The sequence below is a fragment of the Mixophyes fleayi genome, chromosome 3, assembly GCF_038048845.1.
Source record: "Mixophyes fleayi isolate aMixFle1 chromosome 3, aMixFle1.hap1, whole genome shotgun sequence".
In the NCBI taxonomy this organism is placed as follows: Eukaryota; Metazoa; Chordata; class Amphibia; order Anura; family Limnodynastidae; genus Mixophyes; species Mixophyes fleayi.
This window is the reverse complement of record NC_134404.1, coordinates 164,178,413-164,205,137: the sequence shown is the minus strand read 5'-3', so window position 1 is coordinate 164,205,137 and position 26,725 is coordinate 164,178,413. Positions and strand designations below refer to the sequence as shown.

At 40.5% G+C, this 26,725-nt stretch overlaps 2 protein-coding genes across 4 annotated transcripts in view; one reads left to right on the top strand and one right to left on the bottom strand.

Annotated features, from left to right (window-relative positions):
• Positions 1–407: 407 nt before the first annotated feature.
• On the bottom strand, positions 408–20,418 carry RWDD2A (RWD domain containing 2A). 2 transcript variants are annotated; one of them, XM_075202700.1, is made up of 4 exons: positions 20,340–20,418; positions 19,160–19,205; positions 2,686–2,925; positions 408–1,619 (listed from the first exon to the last, which is right to left on the bottom strand). In XM_075202700.1, the coding sequence occupies exons 1-4, from the start codon at positions 20,414–20,416 to the stop codon at positions 951–953; spliced, it is 1,032 nt and encodes a 343-aa protein (XP_075058801.1). In that variant the 5' UTR covers positions 20,417–20,418; the 3' UTR covers positions 408–950. The 2 variants fall into 2 exon arrangements, with proteins under 2 accessions (XP_075058801.1, XP_075058802.1); XM_075202701.1 differs by lacking the exon at positions 19,160–19,205 and having other exon boundaries at positions 20,340–20,393.
• Positions 20,419–20,468: 50 nt separating this feature from the next.
• Positions 20,469–26,725, top strand: part of PGM3 (phosphoglucomutase 3) — a 33,935-nt gene continuing 27,678 nt past the window's right edge. The window contains exons 1-4 of one of the 2 annotated variants that reach the window (XM_075202699.1): positions 20,511–20,578; positions 22,057–22,216; positions 23,302–23,506; positions 23,590–23,774. In XM_075202699.1, the coding sequence (XP_075058800.1) occupies positions 23,303–23,506; positions 23,590–23,774 (389 nt within the window). In that variant the 5' untranslated portion in view covers positions 20,511–20,578; positions 22,057–22,216; position 23,302. Of the gene's footprint in view, positions 20,579–22,056; positions 22,217–23,301; positions 23,507–23,589; positions 23,775–26,725 lie in introns of both variants that reach the window. The other variant, XM_075202698.1, reaches the window with a different exon arrangement.

Sequence of the window (26,725 nt, the reverse complement as noted above, 5' to 3'; positions counted from 1 at the left end):
GACGACCGGGATGTCACTTCCGCCAACACATCCCGGCTGTCACCAAGACAACAGCTGGGATGCTTCTTTCCTTCACCGCTGCGGCCTGGCTAAACTGACAGCCGGGCGCGTGCGCAATAATTAAAATTAGTTACAGCATCTCGGCTGATTTTTCATATGTGTCCCCTCATTCCTATTGGCCTATCTGTATATTTAAGGCAGGGAGGGCAGATTTTCCAAGTGATAAGGGGAATAATTATACCACCTGTGGATCTGTTACAATGTGCCAGACAGTAATGAATATACCTGTGCTAAAGCAAGGGTATATGGAAAACATGCACTGTTAGGGCTCCCGAGGACCAGGTTAAAAACACTGTTATATGGCATATATTGTAGTTTTTCCATCTACACATAAAAAAGAATGATATATTGCAACCAAACTATATTTTCAAGTTCTCTATGAAAATACAGTTGCCTTAGTTGTTCTCAGGTACATCACTGTCTTCTGCATAGATACACTGTATACAGCTCTGACAGGCACATAAAGTGATACGTGAAGAACAACGACTTCTTCCATCTGGTACCAACTGCTCTGCTCCCATTTAATTTGTAATGACAATTACTTGGTTTGAATTAATGTAAGAAAAATATGTTGTTAAATATTAATTAATTCAGCACATTACTGTAGTAGGACATTAAGACATGGAAGGAGTCATGTTGTAGGGGATTCCTGCAATTCCTATTCAATCTTATATAAAGACCAAGAAGCCCAGCACACGTTACTGTGACAACCAAGTTTTGTACTGGCAGATCATGATGCATTGTATATTCTATGAATACTGAAGGAGATTTAGAGTACGAAAAATTGTATTACCATGAAGCACTAAAAAATAAACATTGTCTGTGTATTAGGCTCACTCTAAGGTCCTCTGCTGTTACCCTTAAAGTAACTATATATTTATTTGGACACATTAGGATTTCCCCTCGATACCAAACAATATCTGAAAGATGTGCTCACTCTGATGCTGTTTGAGGTATTCAAAAAACTTCCCTAGGTCCATATGGTAATCGTTCCTGAGTCCATAATCTCCATGCGCAGCAAATATTAGCTCTTCAAAGGAAGGAAACAGGCGCATGTCATCTATAGAACCAGTCATTTCCTTGCTCTCTGTGTGTTTACATGAGATGTGTTTCCAGTTAGGGTAGCGGATGTCATACCAGAACTCCTCACATTGCTCTTTCTCGCCCTCTACACATATCACACCAGGCTTCCCTGTCAAGCAGAAACCGGTTAGGTTGAGTCGTGCAGCACAGTCTAAGATCTTCTTCCTCAATTCTTGGCGGTATATATGATGGCTGTAGATCCACATTCGATGGAAAGTGCGAGCAACTTCTTTTAAGCCTGATTCAAGGCCACTGATGTGTTCTGAACTCTGCATGTAAGAGGAGATGTTGTCTTTCAACCATTGTACAGCGTTTGTGATGCAGAGATCCCCACGATCCAGTGAAGTGATATAGGACGTCAGACATTTGTTTAGAACGTTGTGTTGTCGTTTGTCCAAAACACCTGATCGGACAAACAACTGCGGCTCCTTTGTAGGATAACTGTGGGGAAGTGACACATGCATCTCTGCTTTTACCTGAAACAAAGATAACATTAAAATTATCACCTTCTAAGAGCAGACTAGCATTAATCAGCATTTTATAGGTAAAAGAGCTATAGGTTATTACTGAAATTAATTTAAATACACTTTTTTCGAATCCATTTTCTAGAAAAGGACATCCTACCACTTTGTTATGTGAAGTCTAGTATGCCTTCAATATCTGTTACTCTTTGCGCTGACTCCAAGCAAGAAGTTTAACCATACTTCCCAACATTGTCCCGGAGATAATCTGGAAAAATTTAGTAAAAAGGGGTGTAGTGATGGCACATTGGGGAGTGCGACACCCCCCTCTTAGCAGCATGCTATGTGTTTTCAAAACAGTAGGCCGCCCCCTTCCTAAATAACATCCTAATTACCACAATGCCATTTTTGCTAAATTATGCAAAGAATTGTAAACATGTTTGCTAATTTGAAATGTCTCATCCTAACTCACAAAAGTTCTCACATTTGTAATAGTCAGTAGTTCATGGTCGGTGTTGTTCAGATATATGTATAAGGTCGTTCTCTTATCTTGGTAAGTGACAAACTTAAATTTGGGTATAAAGTCTGCGCTCTCTAAAGACAATAGGAGATATATTTACTAAACTGCGGGCTTCAAAAAGTGGAGATGTTGTCTATAGCAACCAATCACATTCTAGCTGTCATTTTGTAGAATATACTAAATAAATGATAGCTAGAATGTGATTGGTTGCTATAGGCAACGTCTCCACTTTTTTAAACCCGCAGTTTGGTAAATATACCCCTAGGTCTGCAGCTTCAAATTAAAATCTAATTGTTTACCTTTTTTCCAATCTGCATTTTATCACATGCTTTTACTATATGGACACAGAAAAGGTAGGATTCACATAAGCTTTTATCGTGGTTTTATGAGGTGACAAACTCACCCCACACGATGCTATATTACTGATTAAGTTATAATATTTATTCATAATCGCATAGAAAGTGAGTGGGCATAATTTTATGAAAATTATACCCGATAACAATTATAGAAATAAAAGAATATAAAACTAACTAAAAAGAAGTATATTTGACAAATTCTTACCTTCTGATTCTCTGTTGTAACAAAAACTGTGAATGCAATTGATGGTGGCAAGGACTCATTAATTCCTTCTAAATATTTTTGTATGCGGGAAACTGAATTCACATCATTCAGGATAATATCTTCTTTGTTAGGAAACATAGAGAAAAGCATTTCCATCTCTAATAGCTGAAGTTTAAGACATTCCCTAGTGATGTCACTCATAATAATAATAAATGGACAACTGATTAGCTCCAACTCTACCTAAAGAAAACATAAAATAAATGAAGTTAGATTACAGATGGGAAGCTGTGTACATTGACCAGTAGCCAAGCGTAAAATGCTTCAGGATTACTCAGACAAAGCAATTACATGGAAAATGAGCTGTGAATTTCAGTATGCATTAATCCACCAGAGCTCTATTGTACACTCAGTAGGAACTACTTCTATTTCAATCACCTTCAGTGCAGTAACTGCAAAATAAAACTGTAGATCACTGTTACTGAAGCTCCATTATATGGGGAGAGTTAATTCATACAATATTGTACGGAAATAAAACATATTTAAAACCCTGCTCAACAAAATATAATGGCACTCATTTGGTGACTTATTAAACCATAATGCAGTTGTCCTAAGACAAGCTCAAAGAGGAATTATTAAAAGCAGAAAATGGGAGAAATGATGGCAAAGAAGTAATATATTCAAGCAGAAAGAGTTACTGATGCATTAAAAAAAACGTGGGGGGGGGGGGGGGGAGAGTGTCCGTAATTGACATATGGGCAAGAGTATGTAAACATCAGAAATGCAAATCACATCTATGTATAAGTTTCATCTAATTTTACTTACTTGTTCACCAGCTCTAATGACACTTTAGTAGAAAGATTATTTGGTGTTTACTAAAATACACAGGAATGCCCTACTGTAGCTAAAGCAGAGGCTACAGTTTAAGTAATGTGCAACATGTAGCAGAAACATATTTTGCCCATATTTAGTGTTTTGTTATGCTTAGGTGCAACTCTAAATACAAACGTAACTTGCATGGCAAGCATAGAACTTGCAGAACCTGTTTTGTGGAAGTGCAAAAAAATGCTTACTCAATTAAAACTGTAATCCTAAATACATGTGTAGCTCATGGGGGCTTTGTTAACTTCATACTTGCCTACTTTTGGCAAGTTGTATCCGAGAGAGGGGCGTGTCTGGAGGGCGGGGCGCGGCCAATCGCATCATTTTGGTGGTGCCAAAATGACGCGATCCCCTACGAATCGCGTCATTTTAGCCCCGCAATTTCGGGAGACTTGCCAGTCTCCCGGACATTCCGGGAGAGTTGGCAAGTATGGATAACTTGCATCTCAATGTCCTTACTGTACTGTTCTTATTTGTGAACGCCCCTAGTTTGCCTCTCGGATCCTAAGGGGCCGTGTTGGGTCAGTCCGGCTAAAAATAATGGCTGAAAAGTGAAAGTGCCTTTGCATCCAGCTTTAAGTAAGGCTCATGGCGATTAACTGGCACAGTGAATAGCACTGCTGCTTCACAAAACTGGAGGAGAGGGTTTGATTTCAACCACTATATGTGTGGCGTTTAACCATAGCAAGTTGTGCTAGAAAGTGAAATAATGCAGAAAGAGCCTTCATACAATAGAATTGTACGTACACATTCAAAGCTTATTAATAACAACCACCAGAACAACAGAGACAAATAATGAAGAAGTTTACTTCACCTGAGGAATTGTGTGAAGATAGGGGATTGTATTTAGGCTCCTTCTAGACAACTTTACTATAATCCTAACGCAGTGTCTTTAATTTCAGACATAAAGGCTCATTTACAAAAGCGCAAAAGCACAGTGCAAATCTGTAATTATCTGCTGAATGGAGTTGGATGGATTGGGGCGTTCCTTGATTGGGCGCATGAATGCACCTACCTTTGTTCCCACATGTAAACGTAACATTTCATCTTGAGAGGCACGATTATTTAAATGAGATTAAGGGGCAAAAGATGCACTTAGAGATTTGTTTCCTGTTTTGTGGCAGGAGATTGGGCGGTGACATATACTTTCAATGGGATGCATTTTACACCTTCCAGTTGTAGTCTTGGGACGAATAACATTGGTAAACCTATTTCCATCAATGTAGCAAAAACTTTAAAACGGAAAAAACGAAACATGCAATGAAAGGAAATACTGATGTATTCACATTCATTTAAAAGTTTAAATGAATGAAGGTGATTGTCCTAAAGTGGTAGAAGTTTGGACTGAAGTGAAGTTTTCACTCTTTCCACTATATGAATTTATAGGTGGATCAGCAAACCAGCAAAACTACATGCAGATCAATTTCTGACAGTTCCAAGGACCAGCAAGTGGGTGAGCACCATGAAATGTGCTCTGTGAACAAATAAGCACACTTGCATAAATAAGGCAGTGAAGTTCCACTTTTTGTAGTTTGTAAATGAGTCTTACAGGTATAGCAAGCAATGTGATTTAAAGGGTAAAAGTGAACAAAGTAGATTTCTGTATATTGAAAATAGTTACTGATTAGTTAGAGCAACATCGCCATCTGGTGGAAAAACTGTGTCTATGAAATGTATATTTAATTCAATTGGGTTAACTTACTAATAGCGCATTTGACACTTACTTGCTCAAGACATATACAAGTTAATTGCTGATTGGTTGATGAGGTTCAGTGTACTGTACCATTATTACAGAAATTCTATGTTTAAATTTTACATAAATGGGAAACAATTAAGAGGCGACACATAAAGAACAGATAAACTTGTTAAACTAAGGCTGATAAATCAGGGATCTAGTTACATGCATTATTTCTGCAATTATCCATTTAACTTCTCACCCCTACAATACTTAGGAACCTCTGTTCATTTACCTTCCTGATGATTCAACGCATAACATTCGCATAATTGTTATTAAAAATAATCCTTCTGTTATTCTAATTAACCACTACAACCTCTGTAACAGTGGTTCTTAACCTTGTTGGAGGTACTGAAGCCCGCAAGTTTCATACGTGCATTCACAGAACCCTTTTTAGTTGGAAAAATAAAATGTTGTTTTTTTTTCAAATTCAAAACATAGATACCGTATATACTCGAGTATAAGCCGAGTTTTTCAGCACATTTTTTGTGCTGAAAAAGCTCCCCTCGGCTTATACTCGAGTCCCACTTACCTGGTCTCCGGTCTCTCCCGCTTTGTCCCGCTTGGTCAGCCACCATTTTATTGTAGCCCCGTGTATGTGTATTCATTGCACAGGGAATAATAAATTTAAATGAAAAGGAGCCTGTCATCTAGACATTTCCATCCATCCCCGCTGGTCAGAGACACATGTGAGCTGCTCGTTACACACCAGAATCTAGCAGATGCCCGGACCTTAAAGCCTGTCTTAGAGGAGAAAGCCGCGGACTTCTATCTGTCATCCAGCTAAGTGATTTTATCGAGTCATTTCATCATTGTACCTTTGTGTCCTAGGACTGTGTTTATTCGAGCTGGTTATTTGAATGAAACGGTGTCCGTTACTCCATCTGCATTTCCATTGTGGATTTTACAGGAGCAAATGTTAATTACTTATACCGGGTGTTAACTCCATTGACATACCCATGTGGCGCTGACCTATACTTATATGCTCAAGATCTCATACATATATATTCTTTTCAGCGGATGCTCCGATTTATATCTGTGCACGTTATGTGCTGATGTGATTTTTAACAGAGTATAAGTCAAGCTGCTATTTAGCAGATGCTTCTATATCATCATGTGCACATATGGTTATTATCAATCCGGATTGCTCTAGATGTGGATTAATTGCTATAATTTATCTTGTTTTTAATTGTGTTATTTGTTGATATACATTTTAATTAAAAGCTAATTTTATCAGCGCTTCCCTTTATATTTTTCTATATTTTTTTACACATGTGAGTACCCTGACTTGTCCACGGCAATTATTTGCATTAGTTTGCTAAAGAATGTTATTTATATCTGTGTTCAATTGTTAGGCTTGTTACCAAGTGCAAAGGATTTAGTGTAACCATTTGTGTACAATTTATTAGGATATGGGTATATATTATGTACTTTATGTACCCAAGAAGAGTGAGTTTAAGCTTTGTGGCTATATGGTACTAGCTGTATATGTATTTATCTAATGCAGGGGTGTCCAACCTTTTAGCTTCCCTGGGCCACATTGGAAGACGACGAGTTGATTTGGGCCGCACATAAGATATACTAACAATAACGATAGCTGATCATCCAAAAAACCATAGAAAACATAGTTAACATATATATATGAGAAAAAAAGTGATATATATATATATATATATATATAAAATCAAAAATAGATAATACAGCGCGTAACTCCAATTTGACCAAGAAAGTTCAATAACAGTCCAAGTTGGACATAGGATTTCCTATGTACAGGAGGCAGCCACAGTTCCCACAAAAGCCAGATGGTGACCTGGAATAATCTATAATAAAACAAATAGGGAGGGGCACCACATAGTATAAAACTGTATATACTAGGAGATATACAGAAGGTGTGCCATAAATAAGAAGCTCAGTCATCCATATGAGTGAAAGAAAGAGATAGTTTCTATAACACTCAAACAGCAAGGGTGAATGTAAGTAGATGGATTCGACACTGGAACTCCTGCACCTCACCAATATAAAATGTGCGTACCAGATAAAAATTCTTTAAAGCTTATCTGTATAATAGATGATGATTTTTCACATAGAATCCACTCCGTTATCACCCCTCAGATGTACACTGGGCAGGAGTCATATATAGTGCTTCTGGAGTCCAGAATAGATACTCAGTGGTAGCCAGATTATGTAGACGGAAAAAGAATCATATAGTGTAATACTGTATAGCACCAATTTTATTACATACAAAATGCAGAATTGCACTTACATGAATAAAAACAATGCATGCTTATCTGGGTATCTTTTAAAAGGGAGAGGATGAGACCATCACAAAGGAGCTTCATATAAGCACATCAGCTATTTCCAACTGCTCCGGTATACATCACCACTGATGAAATGTGTAGTCACAAGTTCCCTCTTTACCGCAATGTCCTCTACGCGTTTTGTCTTGCAAAAGACTTCCTCAGGAGGTAAAGTATATGATATATATATATATATGAAAAGTATATATATATATATATATATATATATATATATATATATATATATATAATCGCCATGTTCAAAAAATCCTCTCTAGTTATTATACTATAATCACTTTTTGTATTGTTTCGATGCAATATCAATAAAGTGAATTTAAGCCAGGCATTGTATATCAGGGTGCCCTGACCAGGCCTGCGGTACCTGACATATACATCACTGTGACCCCAAATTGTGACCTGTTTTGCTAATTACACCACTATGTTAGTTAAGGGATAACAACTTATAATGGGCCAAAGAGAATAATATATAATGCCCCATTAGTAATACAAGTAGAAGTATGTAGCAGGGAGATAAGGTCCATGATGCTCCAGGACCAGATGACTTTTATTTACTGGTCAGTGTCCCTTGAAATAATAAAAAAAAATCCCCCTTAACTTACCTTTTAATCGGCTTGTTCTCCTGTCCTCTTCTCTTCTTTTCTCCAATTCTGTGCTGCTGATTGTTCTTCTCGCGCGGGTGACTCCTCTGTGCTGCGCTCCGCAATGGATGTTGGGAGTGATGACATCACGCCCGACTTTTACTGCGAGCACCGCACGGAGGAGGAGACAAGGGAGGGAGCCGGAGTACCAGCTGACGTGACCGCAAGGTAAGTATTTTCTTTTCTTTTTTTTGCAGGATTTTTTTTTCCATTAACAGTGCTGCCCCCTTGCCACAACCAAAACTCCTTCTGGGCCACATTTACAGGCTTGCGGGTTGGACAACCATGATCTAATGCATTGAAGCCACCCCCCAATATTTTTATTTTTGAAATTTACCAGTAGCTGCTGCATTTCCCACCCTAGGCTTATACTCGAGTCAATAAGTTTTCCCACTTTTTTGTGGTAAAATTAGGTGCCTCGGCTTATATTCGGGTCGGCTTATACTCGAGTATGTACGGTAAATATTTTATTAGTGCACAAAATGAACCATGCATCAGTTGCACATAAAATCTCTGTGTTCAAAGAACAAAACCAAAAAAACATAAATGTCACATAAAAACATAACTCAATAAATATTTACAGCAAATCAATGTGACTTTTGCTTTTGCTTTTTAGAGACAAGCTCAGAAATGCGCGGCTTCACCTTGGCAAGTGCCACTCTCATATCATTTTCGCAAAACAAAGTCTGTTCCTTTTCCTCTTTTTATGTCTACCATCCTCGGAAAGGATTCCTCGCAAAGATACGTTGTAACAAACGGTATGAGTATCTCAAGGGCTTTCTTAGCAATAAGAGTGTACGGTACGATTTGGTGACACCAAAACATTGAGAACGTTGTTGTTCTGAAGAGCTGCTGTTGAACCTGGCTCTGCTGAAGTTCAACGATTTCGTCAAGGTACTCATCATTGACATCTGCTGTCACAACACTGAACGTGAACGGCTGTCTCACCCATGCTGGATATGACTCTTTGGTGGGGAAGTATCCGTCGAGAGACTTTGCGAGCTCATCTAAGTGCATGGCAATTGCTTGCTTCATTTCCCTGGGTACAGAAATGTCTTTGATACCAAACTCATCTTCGATCTTACTTACACTGTCGTCCAGCAGGGGAAAGTTTGCAAAGTTATCATTCTCTATTCGTCGTTTCCATAAAGGTAGCTTTATTTGAAAAGCCTTCAGGTTTTCTTCCGCTTCAATGATGTTGACTCCACCCCCCTGCATCTGTTGATTGAGATGATTGAGAGAATCGAAGATATCGGCCATGTAGCCAAAATGAGAATGAACTCAGAATCTTCGAAGCAATCTGCATGACAATGTTGGTGCTCTCGCAAAAACAGGGCTAATTCCACATGCATGGCAAAAACTCGATTCAGCACCTTTCCCCGGGATAACCACAGAATGTTAGAATGGTACAGAAGTACCTCGAATTCAGAGCCCATTTCATTACACAGCTCTTTGAAGATGCGGTGCTTCAGAGCACTTTTTCGCACATAGTTAACACATTTCACTACCATTTGTAATACTTCTGCCAGTTTTGGAGGCAAGGTTTTTGTTGCCAGCGCATGCCTGTGCAGCACACAGTGCATAACAATGATGTGTGGTGCAGCGATTCTCACACCAGCGCACCAAAACCAGAGTTTCGTCCTAGCATGGCTGGAGCTCTATCTGAACAAATTGCAAAAACCATATCCCACGAAAGATCGTTGTCTCTGAAGAAGTCATCCACAAGTCTCTTCACGTCGGCTGCCTTAGATGTTGTTGTTCCTTTATCATGTCGTATGTCACATAGCGCACAAAATACAACAAGCTGGCTTAGATTGGAAACATCGGTGGTCTCGTCGAGTTGGAGGCTGAATTTTGCTTGGCTTGAAATCAGATCTGCAACTACTTGAGCCAAGATGTCATTGCTCATGTCATCTATTCTGCTGCTGATGGTGTCATTTGAAAGAGGAATTTAGGACAACTTATTTTCAGCAGCTGGTTTTACGAGTATTTCACCAATGGTGTGTGGTTTTCCCTGCTTTGCGATCAGGTACGCAACTTCGTATGATGCTGTTAAGATCGGTTTGTCGATAGGTACAAAGCCGAAAACAGGCAGAGTGGCCCTTTCATCGAATCTGGCTCTCTTCACCTTGAATTCAGCAAGCGTTGTGTTCTTGTTCATCTAGCTGGTTGTATGTCCTTCTTTTGTTATAGGGTTGTTAACACTTGTAATATGTGCTTCTATTTGCAACAAAATTCATAAAGCTCCTAATTAAGAGCAGTCACTTTCAGAACGTCATTCCATTGTGTATGCAATTTTGATACAGTTTCATTTTCTGAGCAGGAGCCATTGAAGTCCTGGCCAACACTTGAAAAATGCACATGTTGGAATAAACTAAGTTTACTGACTAGGTGGCTAAGTGGTTAGCACTTCTGCCTCTCAGCACTGGGGTCTTGAGTTCAATTCTTGACCATGGCCTTATCTGTGAGGAGTTTGTATGTTCTCCCCGTGTCTGCGTGGGTTTCCTCCCACACTCCAAAAACATACTAGTAGGTTAACTGGCTGCTATCAAATTGACCCTAGTCTGTGTGTATGTTAGGGAATTTAGATTGTAAGATCCAATAGGGCAGGGACTGATATGAGTTTGTTCTATGTACAGCGCTGCGGAATTAGTGGCGCTATATAAATAAATGGTGATGATGATTATGTATTTCCCATCTCCATGCAGCTTTAGGAAGTATTCCCTTAGTTTTGCCAGTGCTAGACTAGAATTGCAAATCATGCATTGAGGACGCTCCATCACATTCTGTTATACACATGAATCCATATTGTACGTATTCGTCCGACCACTTTCTTATTTTGCTGGACATAGTACGAAGGGATTGGAATATTAAAAAGGAAATCACAAATGATGTACAATCACGGTAGTCACAAGTCGACCACTGAGCGTACCAAGTTCCCTGCAGCACAGATACCAAGGCCGAGCGAGCAGCCAATGATGGCCATGCTGAGCGTGACGTCATGAGCCATACGAGTGGGGAGAACGGCAGGGCTACCAGGTCGTGCCATGTATAGCATTTTTTGTCATAAATTACTCAACAAATTTTAGAATTTAAACAACAAGACACTGGCATAATATTTATTATGACCTAAATAATAAAAGTACTAGAGGTAGATAAAATAGAAATTTATACAGCAGATAAAAAGCAGTAACCAGTGCACTGGTATAATATAATTTGCCAAAAATGACTATACATGAGTCATAACATGATCATATAGGTTGACTAGCTAGACAGCTGCAACCGTATTGTGACATGCAGTCCTGAGTAATCGGAGTGCATGCAAATATAAACAATGTCTCAATGTAAATATGAATCATATGAATGATAGATAAGAGGACAAAACCTCTATTTCTTTGTCAAATGTGACTGCAACCCGGAGAGTTACTCTTCTAATAAATGTAAAGAGTTCCAAAAATTTATTGTAAACCAAGTTAGAATGAAGCAAAAAAACTTCTATAAAAATAGCTAGCGCATCAGCGTTGATAGTTTCTCGATTAGTTTAAACCAGGCTGGCATGAGATAAATCAGATCCAAAAAGGTAAAAATGTAAGGCAGAAAGTCACTCACCCACCCGATCTGTATATAGTGTGTTACAAGATGGTCTTACCAGTGCTGAATTTGCCATAAATATTCGTCAATAGGCTTCAGTTTCTTATGGTAAAACATTCAAAATGCCATAAAAGTATTGTTTCAATGCCAAAAGTATATTAATGCACCTGCCAACCCTGGTGAACGGAATGGACATACACCTCTGTGGAACCCCTGACACTAACTTACCGAACCCCTGGGGTTCGATCGAACTCAGGTTAAGAACCACTGCTCTATAAAATGATCATGAATATAACACCTACAATCAATTTTTACTATAGAATTCAAATGGGTAAAATTATGATGGAGCATTTAATCATCCACTGATTATAAATCTCTTATACACCCCTCCTTCTTACTGAACATGTAATATCTAGTCCCCCAACAGATTTCATACACAAATGGAGGGGTCGGTGTGTTATGTGCATACAAGGTAGAGATGAGCGCACTCGGATTTATGAAATCCGAGCCCACCCGAACGTTGCCGATCCGAGTCGGATCCGAGACAGATCCGGGTATTGGCGCCAAATTCAAATCTGAAACTGAGGCTCTGACTCATAATCCTGTTGTCGGATCTCGCGATACTCGGATCCTATAAATTCCCCGCTAGTCGCCGCCATCTTCACTCGGGCATTGATCAGGGTAGAGGGAGGGTGTGTTAGGTGGTCCTCTGTCCTGGTAGATCTCGTGCTGTGCTGTTTAGTTCTGTGCTGTGCTGTTTAGTTCTGTGCTGTGCTGTGCTGTGTTCTGCAGTATCAGTCCAGTGGTGCTGTGTGCTGTGCTCTGTCCTTCTGAGGTCAGTGGTGCTGCTGGGTCCTGTGCTGTGTCCTGTTCAGTCCAGTGGTGCTGTGTCCTGTGCTCCGTGCTTCTAAGGGCATAGTTATTTCCCCAATATTCCCCTGTGTTTAAAAAAATAAAAAAAAGTTATTTAAAAAAATACCAAAAACTAATTTAATTTTTTTTAATTACCACAAAATTTGCACAACCAATCCTGCAGTATAAGCCCATTGGTACTGCAATATTACCAAGTTCACACATTCAGCAGTAAAAGTCCAGTGGTACTGCAATATTACAAAGTTTACACATTCTGCAGTATCAGTCCAGTGGTGCTGTGTCCTGTGCTCTGTCCTGCTGAGTTCCGTAGTGCTGCTGGGTCCTGTGCCGTGTCCTGTTCAGTCCAGTGGTGCTGTGTCCTGTGCTCTGTGCTTCTAAGGGCATAGTTATTTCCCCATTATTCCCAAGTTTTTAAAAAAAAAAAAAAAAGTAAAAAAAAAATTAAAATTAAAAATTAAAAAAAATATACATAATTATAACCAAATTTGCAAAACCAATCCAGCAGTATAAGTCCATTGGTACTGCAATATTAGAAAGTTCACACATTCTGCAGTATCAGTACAGTGGTGTTGTGTCCTGTGCTCTGTCCTGCTGAGTTCCGTAGTGCTGCTGGGTCCTGTGCCGTGTCCTGTTCAGTCCAGTGGTGCTGTGTCCTGTGCTCTGTGCTTCTAAGGGCATAGTTATTTCCCCATTATTCCCAAGTTTTTAAAAAATAAAAAAAAAGTAAAAAAAAATAAAAAATTTAAAAAAAAAAAAAAATATATAATAATTATAACCAAATTTGCAAAACCAATCCAGCAGTATAAGTCCATTGGTACTGCAATATTACCAAGTTCACACATTCTGCAGTATCTTGTGCTACATATAATGGAGACCAAAAATTTGGAGGATAAAGTAGGGAAAGATCAAGACCCACTTCCTCCTAATGCTGAAGCTGCTGCCACTAGTCATGACATAGACGATGAAATGCCATCAACGTCGTCTTCCAAGCCCGATGCCCAATCTCGTAGTACCGGGCATGTAAAATCCAAAAAGCCCAAGTTAAGAAAAAGTAGCAAAAAGAGAAACTTAAAATCATCTGAGGAGAAACGTAAAGTTGCCAATATGCCATTTACGACACGGAGTGGCAAGGAACGGCTTAGGCCCTGGCCCGTGTTCATGACTAGTGGTTCAGCTTCACCCACGGATCTTAGCCCTCCTCCTCCTCCCCCCCCCCTACAAAAAATTGAAGAGAGTTATGCTGTCAGCAACAAAACAGCAAACAACTCTGCCTTCTAAAGAGAAATTATCACAAATCCACAAGGCGAGTCCAAGGATGTTGGTGGTTGTCAAGCCTGACCTTCCCATCACTGTACGGTAGGAGGTGGCTCGGGAGGAGGCTATTGATGATGTAGCTGGCGCTGTGGAGGAACTTGATGATGAGGATGGTGATGTGGTTATTGTAAATGAGGCACCAGGGGGGGAAACAGCTGATGTCCATGGGATGAAAAAGCCCATCGTCATGCCTGGTCAGAAGACCAAAAAATGCACCTCTTCGGTCTGGAGTTATTTTTATCCAAATCCAGACAACCAATGTATGGCCATATGTAGCTTATGTAAAGCTCAAATAAGCAGGGGTAAGGATCTTGCTCACCTAGGAACATCCTCCCTTATACGTCACCTGAATAACCTTCATAGTTCAGTGGTTAGTTCAGGAACTGGGGCTAGGACCCTCATCGGTACAGGGACACCTAAATCCCGTGGTCCAGTTGGATACACACCAGCAACACCCTCCTCGTCAACTTCCTCCACAATCTCCATCAGATTCAGTCCTGCAGCCCAAGTCAGCAGCCAGACTGAGTCCTCCTCAATACGGGATTCATCCGAGGAATCCTGCAGCGGTACGCCTACTACTGCCACTGCTGCTGTTGCTGCTGTTAGTCGGTCATCTTCCCAGAGGGGAAGTCGTAAGACCGCTAAGTCTTTCACAAAACAATTGACCGTCCAACAGTCGTTTGCCATGACCACAAAATACGATAGTAGTCACCCTATTGCAAAGCGTATAACTGCGGCTGTAACTGCAATGTTGGTGTTAGACGTGCGCCCGGTGTCCGCCATCAGTGGAGTGGGATTTAGAGGGTTGATGGAGGTATTGTGTCCCCGGTACTAAATCCCGTCGAGATTCCACTTCACTAGGCAGGCGATACCAAAAATGTACAGAGAAGTACGATCAAGTGTCCTCAGTGCTCTAAAAAATGCGGTTGTACCCACTGTCCACTTAACCACGGACATGTGGACAAGTGGTTCTGGGCAAACGAAGGACTATATGACTGTGACAGCCCACTGGGTAGATGCATCCCCTTCCGCAGCAACAGCAACAGCTGCATCAGTAGCAGCAACTACAAAATGGCGGCTCGTGCAAAGGCAGGCAACATTGTGTATTACAGGCTTTAATAAGAGGCACAACGCTGACAACATATTAGAGAAAATGAGGGAAATTATCTCCCAGTGGCTTACCCCACTTAGACTCTCATGGGGATTTGTGGTGTCAGACAATGCCAGTAACATTGTGCGGGCATTAAATATGGGCAATTTCCAGCACGTCCCATGTTTTGCCCACACCATTAATTTGGTGGTGCAGCATTACCTCAAGAGTGACAGGGGTGTGCAGGAGATGCTTGCGGTGGCGCGCAAAATTGCTGGACACTTTCGGCATTCAGCCAGTGCCTACCGCAGACTAGAGGCACATCAAAAAAGCATGAACCTGCCCTGCCATCACCTCAAACAAGAGGTTGTGACGCGCTGGAACTCCACCCTCTATATGCTGCAGAGGATGGAGGAGCAGCAAAAGGCCATTCAGGCCTACACAGCCACCTACGACATAGGCAAAGGAGTGGGGATGCGCCTCAGTCAAGCGCAGTGGAGACTGATTTCCGTGTTGTGCAAGGTTCTGCAGCCATTTGAACTTGCCACACGAGAAGTCAGTTCCGACACTGCCAGCTTGAGTCAGGTCATTCCCCTGATCAGGCTGTTGCAGAAGCAGCTGGAGAAAGTGAGGGAGGAGCTGGTAAGCCATTGCGATTACACCAAGCATGTAGCTCTTGTGGATGTAGCCCTTCATACGCTTTGCCAGGATCCGAGGGTGGTCACTCTTTTAAAGTCAGAGGAATACATTCTGGCCACCGTGCTCGATCCTCGGTTTAAAGCGTATGTTGTGTCTCTGTTTCCGGCGGACACAAGTCTACAGCGGTGCAAAGACCTGCTGGTCAGGAGATTGTCCTCTGAAGAGGACCGTGACATGCCAACAGCTCCACCCTCATTTTCTTCCACATCTATGGCTGCGAGGAAAAAGCTCAGTTTTCCCAAAAGAGGCACTGGCGGGGATGCTGATAACATCTGGTCCGGACTGAAGGACCTGCCAACCATTGCAGACATGTCTACTCTCGCTGCATTGGATGCTGTCACAATAGAAAAAATTGTGGATGATTACTTTGCTGACACCATCCAAGTAGACATGTCAGACAGTCCATATTGTTACTGGCAGGAAAGAAAGGCAGTTTGGAAGCCCCTGTACAAACTGGCTCTATTTTACCTGAGTTGTCCCCCCTCCAGTGTGTACTCGGAAAGAGTTTTTAGTGCAGCAGGGAACCTGGTCAGTGAGCGGCGAAGGAGGTTGCTTCCTCACAACGTTGAAAAAATGATGTTTATAAAAATGAATAATCAATTCCTCAATGAAGTACAGCACTGCCCTCCAGATACTACAGAGGGACCTGTGGTTGTGGAGTCCAGCGGGGACGAATTGATAATGTGTGATGAGGAGGAAGTACACACTGTAGGGGGAGAGGAATCAGAGGTTGAGGATGAGGACGACATCTTGCCTCAGTAGAGCCTGTTTAGTCTGTACAGGGAGAGATGAATAGCTTTTTTGGTGTGGGGGCCCAAACAAACCAATCATTTCAGCCAAAGTTGTTTGGTAGGCCCTGTCGCTGAAATGATTGGTTTGTTAAAGTGTGCATGTCCTATTTCAACAACATAAGGGTGGGTGTGAGGGCCCAAGGACAATTCCATCTTGGACCTTTTTTTTTTGCATTATATGACCAATCAACAGTCGTTTGCCATGTTCAAAAAGTAAAACCAAATTTAAAAAAATTCAAGAAATTAAACCAAAAGTAAAATGCCCTGTCATAATTTAAAACAAGAGGTATTGACGTGCTCTAAAACTACTGTATTGTTGTTTATATTTTATAAACACTACACTTGAAAGCTTGAGTCTTTCAATAAAAAAGTAACTGTCCATTGCACGAATATTTGCAACAGGGACAATTTTAGGGTTAAGAAAGTCAACTAATAACACTTCGACGCTGTCTGTCTTTATAAACACTACACTTGGAAGTTGGAGGAGGTATTGTGGCCCCGGCACCAAATTTACTACCGGGGCCACTCCACTGTGCAGTCCATATTTAGGTGTATCAGATATTAAACAACGGTGACAGTTGATGCCCAATTTTTTAATTATATTGTGGCCTCGGTACCAAATTGTGTACCGGGGCCACCACACTACGCAGCCCATACCCTTTTTTGGTGGAATTCTGACACGTGGAGGGTTTTTTAATTATATTGTGGCCTCGGTACCAAATTGTGTACCGGGGCCACCACACTACGCAGTCCATACCCTTTTTTGGTGGAATTCTGACACGTGGAGGGTTTTTTAATTATATTGTGGCCTCGGTACCAAATTGTGTACCGGGGCCACCACACTACGCAGTCAAGATAGATAGATGCGTATCATAGATAAAGTACATTCAGTGGTGTGGGGCAAATTGAAAAATATTCAAAATGCACTGACATTATCAAAAACAAGAGGTTGTCACACGCTAAAACTCCAACATGTATATGATGGAGAGGATGGAGGAGCAGCCGTATGTGTAGTGTAATGCAGACCTGTTGAAGGTTTTTTATATATTTTATTGTGGTGCCCAGTGCCCACTCCTCTACGCAGTCCAGATACATTTATTGGTGCGAATCATAAAAGTTCAGGGTTTTTAATATATATTGTGGTGACCCACTCCTCTACGCAGTCCAGGTACATTTATTGGTGCGAATCATAAAAGTTCAGGGTTTTTAATATATATTGTGGTGACCCACTCCTCTACGCAGTCCAGGTACATTTATTGGTGCGAATCATAAAAGTTCAGGGTTTTTAATATATATTGTGGTGACCCACTCCTCTACGCAGTCCAGGTACATTTATTGGTGCGAATCATAAAAGTTCAGGGTTTTTAATATATATTGTGGTGACCCACTCCTCTACGCAGTCCAGGTACATTTATTGGTGCGAATCATAAAAGTTCAGGGTTTTTAATATATATTGTGGTGACCCACTCCTCTACGCAGTCCAGATACATTTATTGGTGTGAATCATAAAAGTTCAGGGTTTTTAATATATATTGTGGTGACCCACTCCTCTACGCAGTCCAGGTACATTTATTGGTGCGAATCATAAAAGTTCAGGGTTTTTAATATATATTGTCGTGACCCACTCCTCTACGCAGTCCAGGTACATTTATTGGTGCGAATCATAAAAGTTCAGGGTTTTTAATATATATTGTGGTGACCCACTCCTCTACGCAGTCCAGATACATTTATTGGTGCGAATCATAAAAGTTCAGGGTTTTTAATATATATTGTGGTGACCCACTCCTCTACGCAGTCCAGGTACATTTATTGGTGCGAATCATAAAAGTTCAGGGTTTTTAATATATATTGTGGTGACCCACTCCTCTACGCAGTCCAGGTACATTTATTGGTGCGAATCATAAAAGTTCAGGGTTTTTAATATATATTGTGGTGACCCACTCCTCTACGCAGTCCAGGTACATTTATTGGTGCGAATCATACAAGTTCAGGGTTTTTAATATATATTGTGGTGACCCACTCCTCTACGCAGTCCAGAAAGATACCTCGTTGCAACGTTTTGGACTAATAACTATATTGTGAGGTGTTCAGAATACACTGTAAATTAGTGGAAATGCTTGTTATTGAATGTTATTGAGGTTACTAATAGCATAGGAGTGAAAATAAGCCCAAAAACTTGATTTTTAAACTTTTTCTGTTTTTTCCAAAAAAAATCCGAATCCAAAACCTTAAATCCGAACCGAGACCTTTCGTCAAGTGTTTTGCGAGACAAATCCGAACCCCAAAAATAATGAAAATCCGGATCCAAAACACAAAACACGAGACCTCAAAAGTCGCCGGTGCACATCCCTAATACAAGGTAGGGTATATTCTGTATTAAAACAGGACAGTTCATTAGTGTAAAAGAGAAAAGCTCAGTGGTTATTGGTCTCAAGCAACAAATAGCAATACTAATCTAATTTATAAGATGTGGCAAATTGAAAGCACTATATATGGAGACCTGAATCATAGATTTCTCCAGGATTAATCTAATTATCAGGGCTTACCGCTGTCGCCAAAGACCGCTCAAGGTCTATCCCTCCACTTCTCCACCTATAGAAGTTGAACACGTATTATGCACATGCTGCAAGTCTTCATTGCAAATAGTTAACATGTATGTTGCATGACTGCATAGTTAAATGTGTCACATGAACTAATTGCACGACAAGGTGGGAAAGTAAATACAATATCATTGTACACATCAATACAGATCATTGAAATAAGGGCTATAATCAAAGCAATGCTGTAACATCTGTCCAGTATACAATGTGAATCCTCCTCTGGGGACAAGTATAAAATCTGCTGGATCCTAAGTAGCTTTTATTACCAAATATAGTGAGCTGTGAGCCTGTGTCTGTGTAGCAGACTGACTACATCTGTGTTTGCAGGCAGGGCCGTAACTGGGGCTGTGCGACAGGGGCGACCGCCCAGGGCGCAACTCTGAAGGGGGGGCGCAATTAAGGAATATTATAGGTTAATTTGGTTAAAATTGAGGGCTAGGGGGGCAGCATTTGTCTTTCTCGCCCTAGGTGCTAGAATTCTAAGTTACGGCTCTGTTTGCAGGCATTTTTGTTTTCCATCCAGATAGATTGTGATTTGTAGAACAGCAAAGAAAAATGACTATCAGATGTATGTTTAAAAAAATCTTTAATTTGATTGCTGCTTTGAATATGGCTATTTACCATATTGGTGGTGCCTGTGATATTCTAATTTTGCTAACATTTGGATAATGAATATTAATGTTATGTAATTATGTAAGTTTAAAATAAAAAAATAATACATTAAAGTGAATAAAAGTTTTGATTAATTATATAAGTTTAACATAAAAATACTTGAAAATCAATAAAAACTTTTTAACAAATTATGTGATTGTACTTAACTGAAATCTATACATTGGGCCTCACCTACTTCAAAACGGACCCTGATTAACTGGAGAGAGTGAAATGTATAAATAAAAGAGAGTATAATCTGAATTCAGGCTTGCTCTGACTTACAGTATAGTGCATGTGAAGTGCAGTACGCTTTGCAGATCTCTAATAGATATCAAACCAATAAAGAAAAAAAAAGTACTTTCACCACTGACAGTGATCACTAATAACACCGAATATGTAACTTAATATAGGTACTCTATATGATGCTGTGCTCCAAATGGAGTGACTCACACACAAATATAGCGAACGGACAGACCTGTGCCAGCTCAGCGTATTCCGCCTCCAGTGATGTGATTGGCTCTTTGGATGACAGCTCCTTCCTACACAGCACATGCACTGGGTGGCTCCAGGAAGCGCTGAACAATCCACCCCTCGGGCTGGGTACGTCACAATCCACCCTCTCCCCCCTCCCCCCGGCGGAGCAACGTCACAATCACATATCTGTGTAACGTCATCAGGGGAAACGTCACCTTCCTGGCTTGGAGTGAACAGCAGGTAAGGGCAGGATGGGTCTTGCTTTGTAAAGCATAGTATAGGGTCTCATTTCATTCACACAATCTCTGTGAAAGGCGAAGAGGATGCAGTACATAAAATCGCCTAATTGTCCTGATTGCACTTATTTATATTAATTTATTCATTCGAGGTTTTATGTTACCATGTTAAACTTGTTTAAAATTAATATATTAGTTAGGTTTTGTTTACAGTTGTAAGTGCTGTGAAATGTGTGATGGTCAGTTGTAGAGTCCTTGTTATTATGAATTAGGACTAAAGTTGAGGAAGTAAACAATATAATGCTAGCAGTTTGTTCCAGGAATGCGTTTTGTATTCTGTGATTGCTTTATATGCATTCTATGTAAATGAGAGAGGCAATCCAGGCTCTACCCCATAAGAGTGTTCACCTTAATGCAAAGCACTGATGTAGTGTAGAAGGCAGCACTGTGTGTTTGCTTCCACCAGGAGGCAGCAGAAAAGAAATACGGTTTTATACTTAAATTATAAAAATAAAAGTGTGGTGTTCTCTTACTTAATTTTCCATAAGGCCGCAGGACACGCAGTATGTTATGACATGTTGCAGTTTGGCCAAAGAAGGTCTGGTCACACTTACACCACTGTCTGCAGAGTTTAGCATCAGCTGCCAGATTGCTATAACTGTTGGTTGAGCCTCTAAATCCTTATTAAAATCTGTTGTATCACCATGACACACTATGTCAGATCCAACCCAAGTTTTGTCCTTATATGTTCCATTGCAACTATGTGTTCATTTGCTGGTCCTTCAAACTTCCCCTGCAAAAGGCAAATGCTCTTTGGTTTGCGGATCCACCTGAAACTGTGCATGGTGTAAATGTAAGATGTTACTTTAGATTCCAATCTATCACTTTAGCCACCCTCTTCATTGATTCAACATTTTTTTCCAAGAGTACTGCTTCAGTTAGCTTCCTTTAAGTATTTCTATGATCATAAGATTGAGAGTACATCAGAATTTTAAAATGTGTTCTATTACAAGTTTAGGATATGGCCTATTCTCCAAGATCTTGGGTACGTCCATATCAAGTCATTTTGCGGGAGAATATAGCAGTGTGGCAGGCCTGAAATCGGGGTTTGCTGCTGTAGCTGAGCCTTCCCTACCCCTTTATCTAATTTAATCTTATCCAACGAAACTAAACTTCATTTTTGAATGTAGGTGCAATTGTAGGCAATTTCAAGTTTCAATGTTTTGCACAAGTACAGATGCCGCATGGCCCCACAAACCCATGCACATTTCCATAAATACCACATCCCATACAAATGTAGGCCAACGTGCTCACAAACAGCTCTAAGAATTCTATGTTCATACATTCCCATAAAGTTTTTTTTTTTGTTTGTTTTTTAAAGAAGACTTGTTAGTCAGTTTATCTCCAAAATGCGGTGAACTTTTTTTTTTTTTTCTTTTTTTTTTTTTTGCTAATCGCTGATTCTCATGTACCCCTAATCAGCAATCGGTGGAGGTCATTTACGAAGAACTCAATTTGGAGCCACCAGTTATCTAGATTTCTGCTGAGAAATCATTACCACAAAGCTGCCAGTTTTGACAAGCCAAATTGATTTGCCGTTTCTCTATAGTAATAGCTGTTTTTCCTAGGACTTCGGTTTAGGGTAAGGGCTGCTCTACCACATTTTACTAGGTGGCAGTATGGCTTTAAGCCATAAATGAGAGTTGAGGCGTCTCTAAAGTGGTAATAGGTTAGACCTTGTTGTGATGTTTACATGTTGCCACAGTGCATCTCTTCAGATCTATCTGCCATTCCGCACCCCTAGTGCTCTTTAAGGTTGTGGAAGCATCTCCTGAGAGTGAAAGGTGTGCACTGTATTGTCTGCTGAATTAGTCAGGTGTGTCAGTGCAAAACTAAAGCATTTTACAGTGCAGTTTGTAAATGACATCCAATGTATTCATTGAGAATAGTATGCAAATACCACATCTCTTCCCATGCTGGTTACAAATAGCAAAATGATCTTGACCCTTACCAATTTAATGCATTGCTTCCAATTTTTTATTCAAATAAATCCTGAGCTGCGATTACTCACATAAAGCCTCATTTAGAGTAAATGTATCCAGGAGATGCAATTTTGCATCTAGGCAAAACCATGTTGTACTACAGAGGGGGAAAACTACAAATGTGCATACAGAAATAGTGTTGGGTGAGGGGTCGTTTCCTAGCTCAACCCTAAATCGTGGTGTGAAAATATTTGTATTTGTGTGCTACATGCAAAAAGCATACAGTATTTTCCCTGCATACCAGAAAATCTTGCATTTGCACCCTTGCATTGTAAAATGGTTTGTCCAGGTGAAAATTTGCACCCAAAATCAAAATGATGTCCATAGTATATAATGGTGTTTGGCAACCCCCCGCAGCTGCCTTACTACAGCAGACACAGATGGCCAACTCCACTAGATTACTGACAGGCTGGTCTGATTAGCTCCTCCCCCTCACCTGATTAGCTCCACCCCTACCACCGCATCTTTATTCTTTATGGAAGGCAGGCAGATGTAATCTAGAGTTACCTTTTTATTGGGGTATCTCACTCTCCATCTATAGATGTATATGTATATTATTGCTATAGGTATAGGGTACATATTTTAGTCATGAAACAAAGATAAATGATGATGGTGTTTAGGAAGCACAAATTCCATACATGTGGGATTGCAGGTGATGATTTGTTGATATGTCTTCCTGTTGCAGGATGCATTTGGAAGCCATTTTGACATCATCTGCCCGTCATACTAAGCCTGTAGGGCTCACACTTCAGTATGGGACAGCGGGATTTCGGACCAAAGCAGAACATCTGGACCATGTTATGTATCGTATGGGTTTGCTGGCAGTCCTGAGGTCAAAGATTACCAAGTCTGCTATTGGGGTTATGGTCACTGCCTCTCACAATCCTGAGGTTAGTGGAATAATGGTATTGATGTCAGAATTTGTTTCATAACTTTATTGACCAGATCATGACCTTCAAACATTCCTATCTAGGAAGACAATGGAGTAAAGCTTGTGGATCCCATGGGAGAGATGCTGGCACAGGAATGGGAGTTGTATGCTACTAATCTGGCTAATGCAGAGCAACATGAATTACAGACAGTCCTGATGAATATAATAAAGCAGGAATCTATTAATATGAAAGAGGAATCGTTTATAGCTATTGGAAGAGATACACGGTAAGCACAATTATGTGACCTTAAAAGTTCTTGCTTGCTTTCGTTGAGTATATTATGCTATCGGTTTTCATATGTATATGGTTGAAAAAAGACACTGGTACATCAAGCTCAGCCTTTTAATTATTTCTACTCTCTCTAACCTCCTCACTTGACCTCTCGCAGTGGATTGAATCATCTACTCATCAGGATGGCCATTGCCTTGAACTTGTATTCTCTAGACTATGCTCACTTTCTAACTTTTTTAACACACCCTTCCCCCTCTAGGATCATCACTTTATCAGCTACATGCTCACCCCCAGTGCTCTAACCTCTCTACTGTCTAACTCTACCAAGCCTCCTCATACCCGCAGAAATCTTAATTCTATTAATATTCAACAATGTTCCACCTCTCTCCAACACCTTCTCTCCCCTATCTCTACATTCTCCTCCCCTGAGATGGCAGTACCTCATTTTCACAAACCTTAGCAACAGCCATTGATCAAGTGGCTCCAGCGACACTACATACTACACGTCGACTGGCGTAAAACTCGCAACTCTAATGACTTCTTCACATATACTTCTATCTACCGCTCCTATCGAAATGCTCTGGACACTGCAAAACAAACATACTTCCAATCTCTTATCTATGCTCAGGCTTCCAACCCCAAATGCCTTTTTAAGACATTTAAAGCTCTTCTCAATCCTCCCACCCCAAACCCTCCGTCCACTATCGGTGCCCAGGATCTTGCTTCCAATTTCAAGCACAAGATTGATAAGATCAGACTAGAATTGGTATCCTCTTCCTTGACAAGCAATTGGTTCAATTCCTTCAAACCAACCTCTGACATACTCTCTTCATTTGACCCCACAAATGAAGAGGAAATTTCTACTCTTTTCTTATCCTCCTACTCTACCTCCTGTCCTCTTGATCCTATTCCCTCGCAAATTGGTAGATCCCTGTCTCCTGTGCAGTGATTACTCCTATTCTAAAAAAATAAGATTCCGACCTAAACTCTCTATCAAATTACCGTCCCATCTCTCAGCTGCCGTGCCCCTCTAAGCTTCTAGAGAGACTTGCCTACACTCGCCTCACACGCTTCCTTTCTGCAAACAACCTGTTGGATCCTCTTCAGACTGGCTTTCGTTCTCAACACTCCACAGAGACTGCGTTGACTAAGGTTGTCAATGATTTGATCACTGCTAAAACTAAACGCCATTACTCTCTCCTAATTCTCCTGGATCTCTCTGCTGCATTTGTCTCTTCTCATACAAACGCTGCAATACCTAGGGCTTCAAGACACTGTTCTATCCTGGTTCTCATCCTACCTTTCTAATTGCTCTTTCACTGTTAATTTCTCTGGAGCCACCTCTGCTCCACTTCCCCTATCAGTTGGAGTACCGCAAGGCTCAGTGCTAGGTCCTCTGCTGTTCTCTATCTACACTGCTTCTCTTAGAAATCTAATAAGTTCCTTTGGATTTCAGTATCATCTCTATGCGGATGATACCCAAATTTATCTATCCTCTCCTGATCTTTCAACATCTGTGTTGTCCCGTGTAACTGGCTGTCTTTCTGCCATTTCATCTTGGATGTCCTCTCGCCAACTCAAACGTAATCTTTCTAAAACAGAGTTAATAATATTCCCACCCACCAACAAGAACATACCTGACATTTCTATCCCTGTTGATAACATGACCATAAATCCCACCCCACAAGCTCGCTGCCTAGGTGTAATCCTTGACTCACACCTATCCTTTGTTCCCCACATTGACTCTATATCTAAATCATGTTACATACATCTCAAAAACATTTCCAGAATTCGCACATATCTCACACAAGACACTGCAAAAACCTTAATTCATGCACTTATCTCCCGGATTGACTATTGCAATTCCCTCCTTACTGGCCTTCCCAAAAACAGACTCAAACCCCTACAATCTATTTTGCACGCTGTGGCAAGATTGATTTTCCTTGCAAATCGTTATTCCTCTGTTGAATCACTCTGTATGTCTCTACACTGGCTGCCTGTTTTCTACCGAATCCAATATAAAATACTCTTACTAACCTACAAGGCCATCAACAAAGCTGCACCAACATACATCTCCTCTCTTGTCACAAAATATCTCCCAACTCGGCAACTCCGTTCTGCACAAGATCTGCGTCTCTCATCCACACTCATTACATCCTCCCATTCCCGGTTACAGGACTTTTTCCGGGCTGCACCCACTCTATGGAATTCTCTCCCTCACACAGTAAGACTTTCCTCTAGTCTACAAGCTTTCAAGCGTTCTCTGAAAACCGACCTCTTCAGACAAGCTTATAATATTCCTCAACCACCCTCTTAACCTCACTACACTACCCTATTACCACCTGTTATACAACAACCCCTTGACTAACATTGTTATGTGACAGGATCATTTAGTTTATGAGTCACTTTTACCTTTGCAGTCTGGCTGGGCCGACTCCAAATGTAGACTTAACCTCATGTGTCAAACTCCCATTGTCCAATAGATTGTAAGCTTGCGAGCAGGGCCTTCTCACCTCTTTGTCTGTTTTACCCAGTTTGTTTATTAGTTTACTATGTTTGACCCCAATTGTAAAGTGCTACGGAATATGTTGGCGCTATATAAATAAATGATGATGACGATGATTCAAAGGAATGGAAACCCTCCCTTATGAAAAAGCAACTGTTTCCATTTCAATCTCATAGCAAAATAAATCTTTCCTGACCCAAAAAATAGCAGTCTGATTAATTCTCTAGATAATGTACTCTACTAATAATTGCCACAGCTGCCATTTCTTGTAAGAAAGACATCCTTTATATTTTTAAAATGAGTTAGTGCAGGACTTGGCACATTTCTCCAAACGTTAGGTGGGTAATTTGGTTCCTATCTATATATATCTCACTGTTGCCCGTCTGCTAGATTAGATCACTGCTATACTGGAGTATTGTTATTGCACACATTCAAATCAT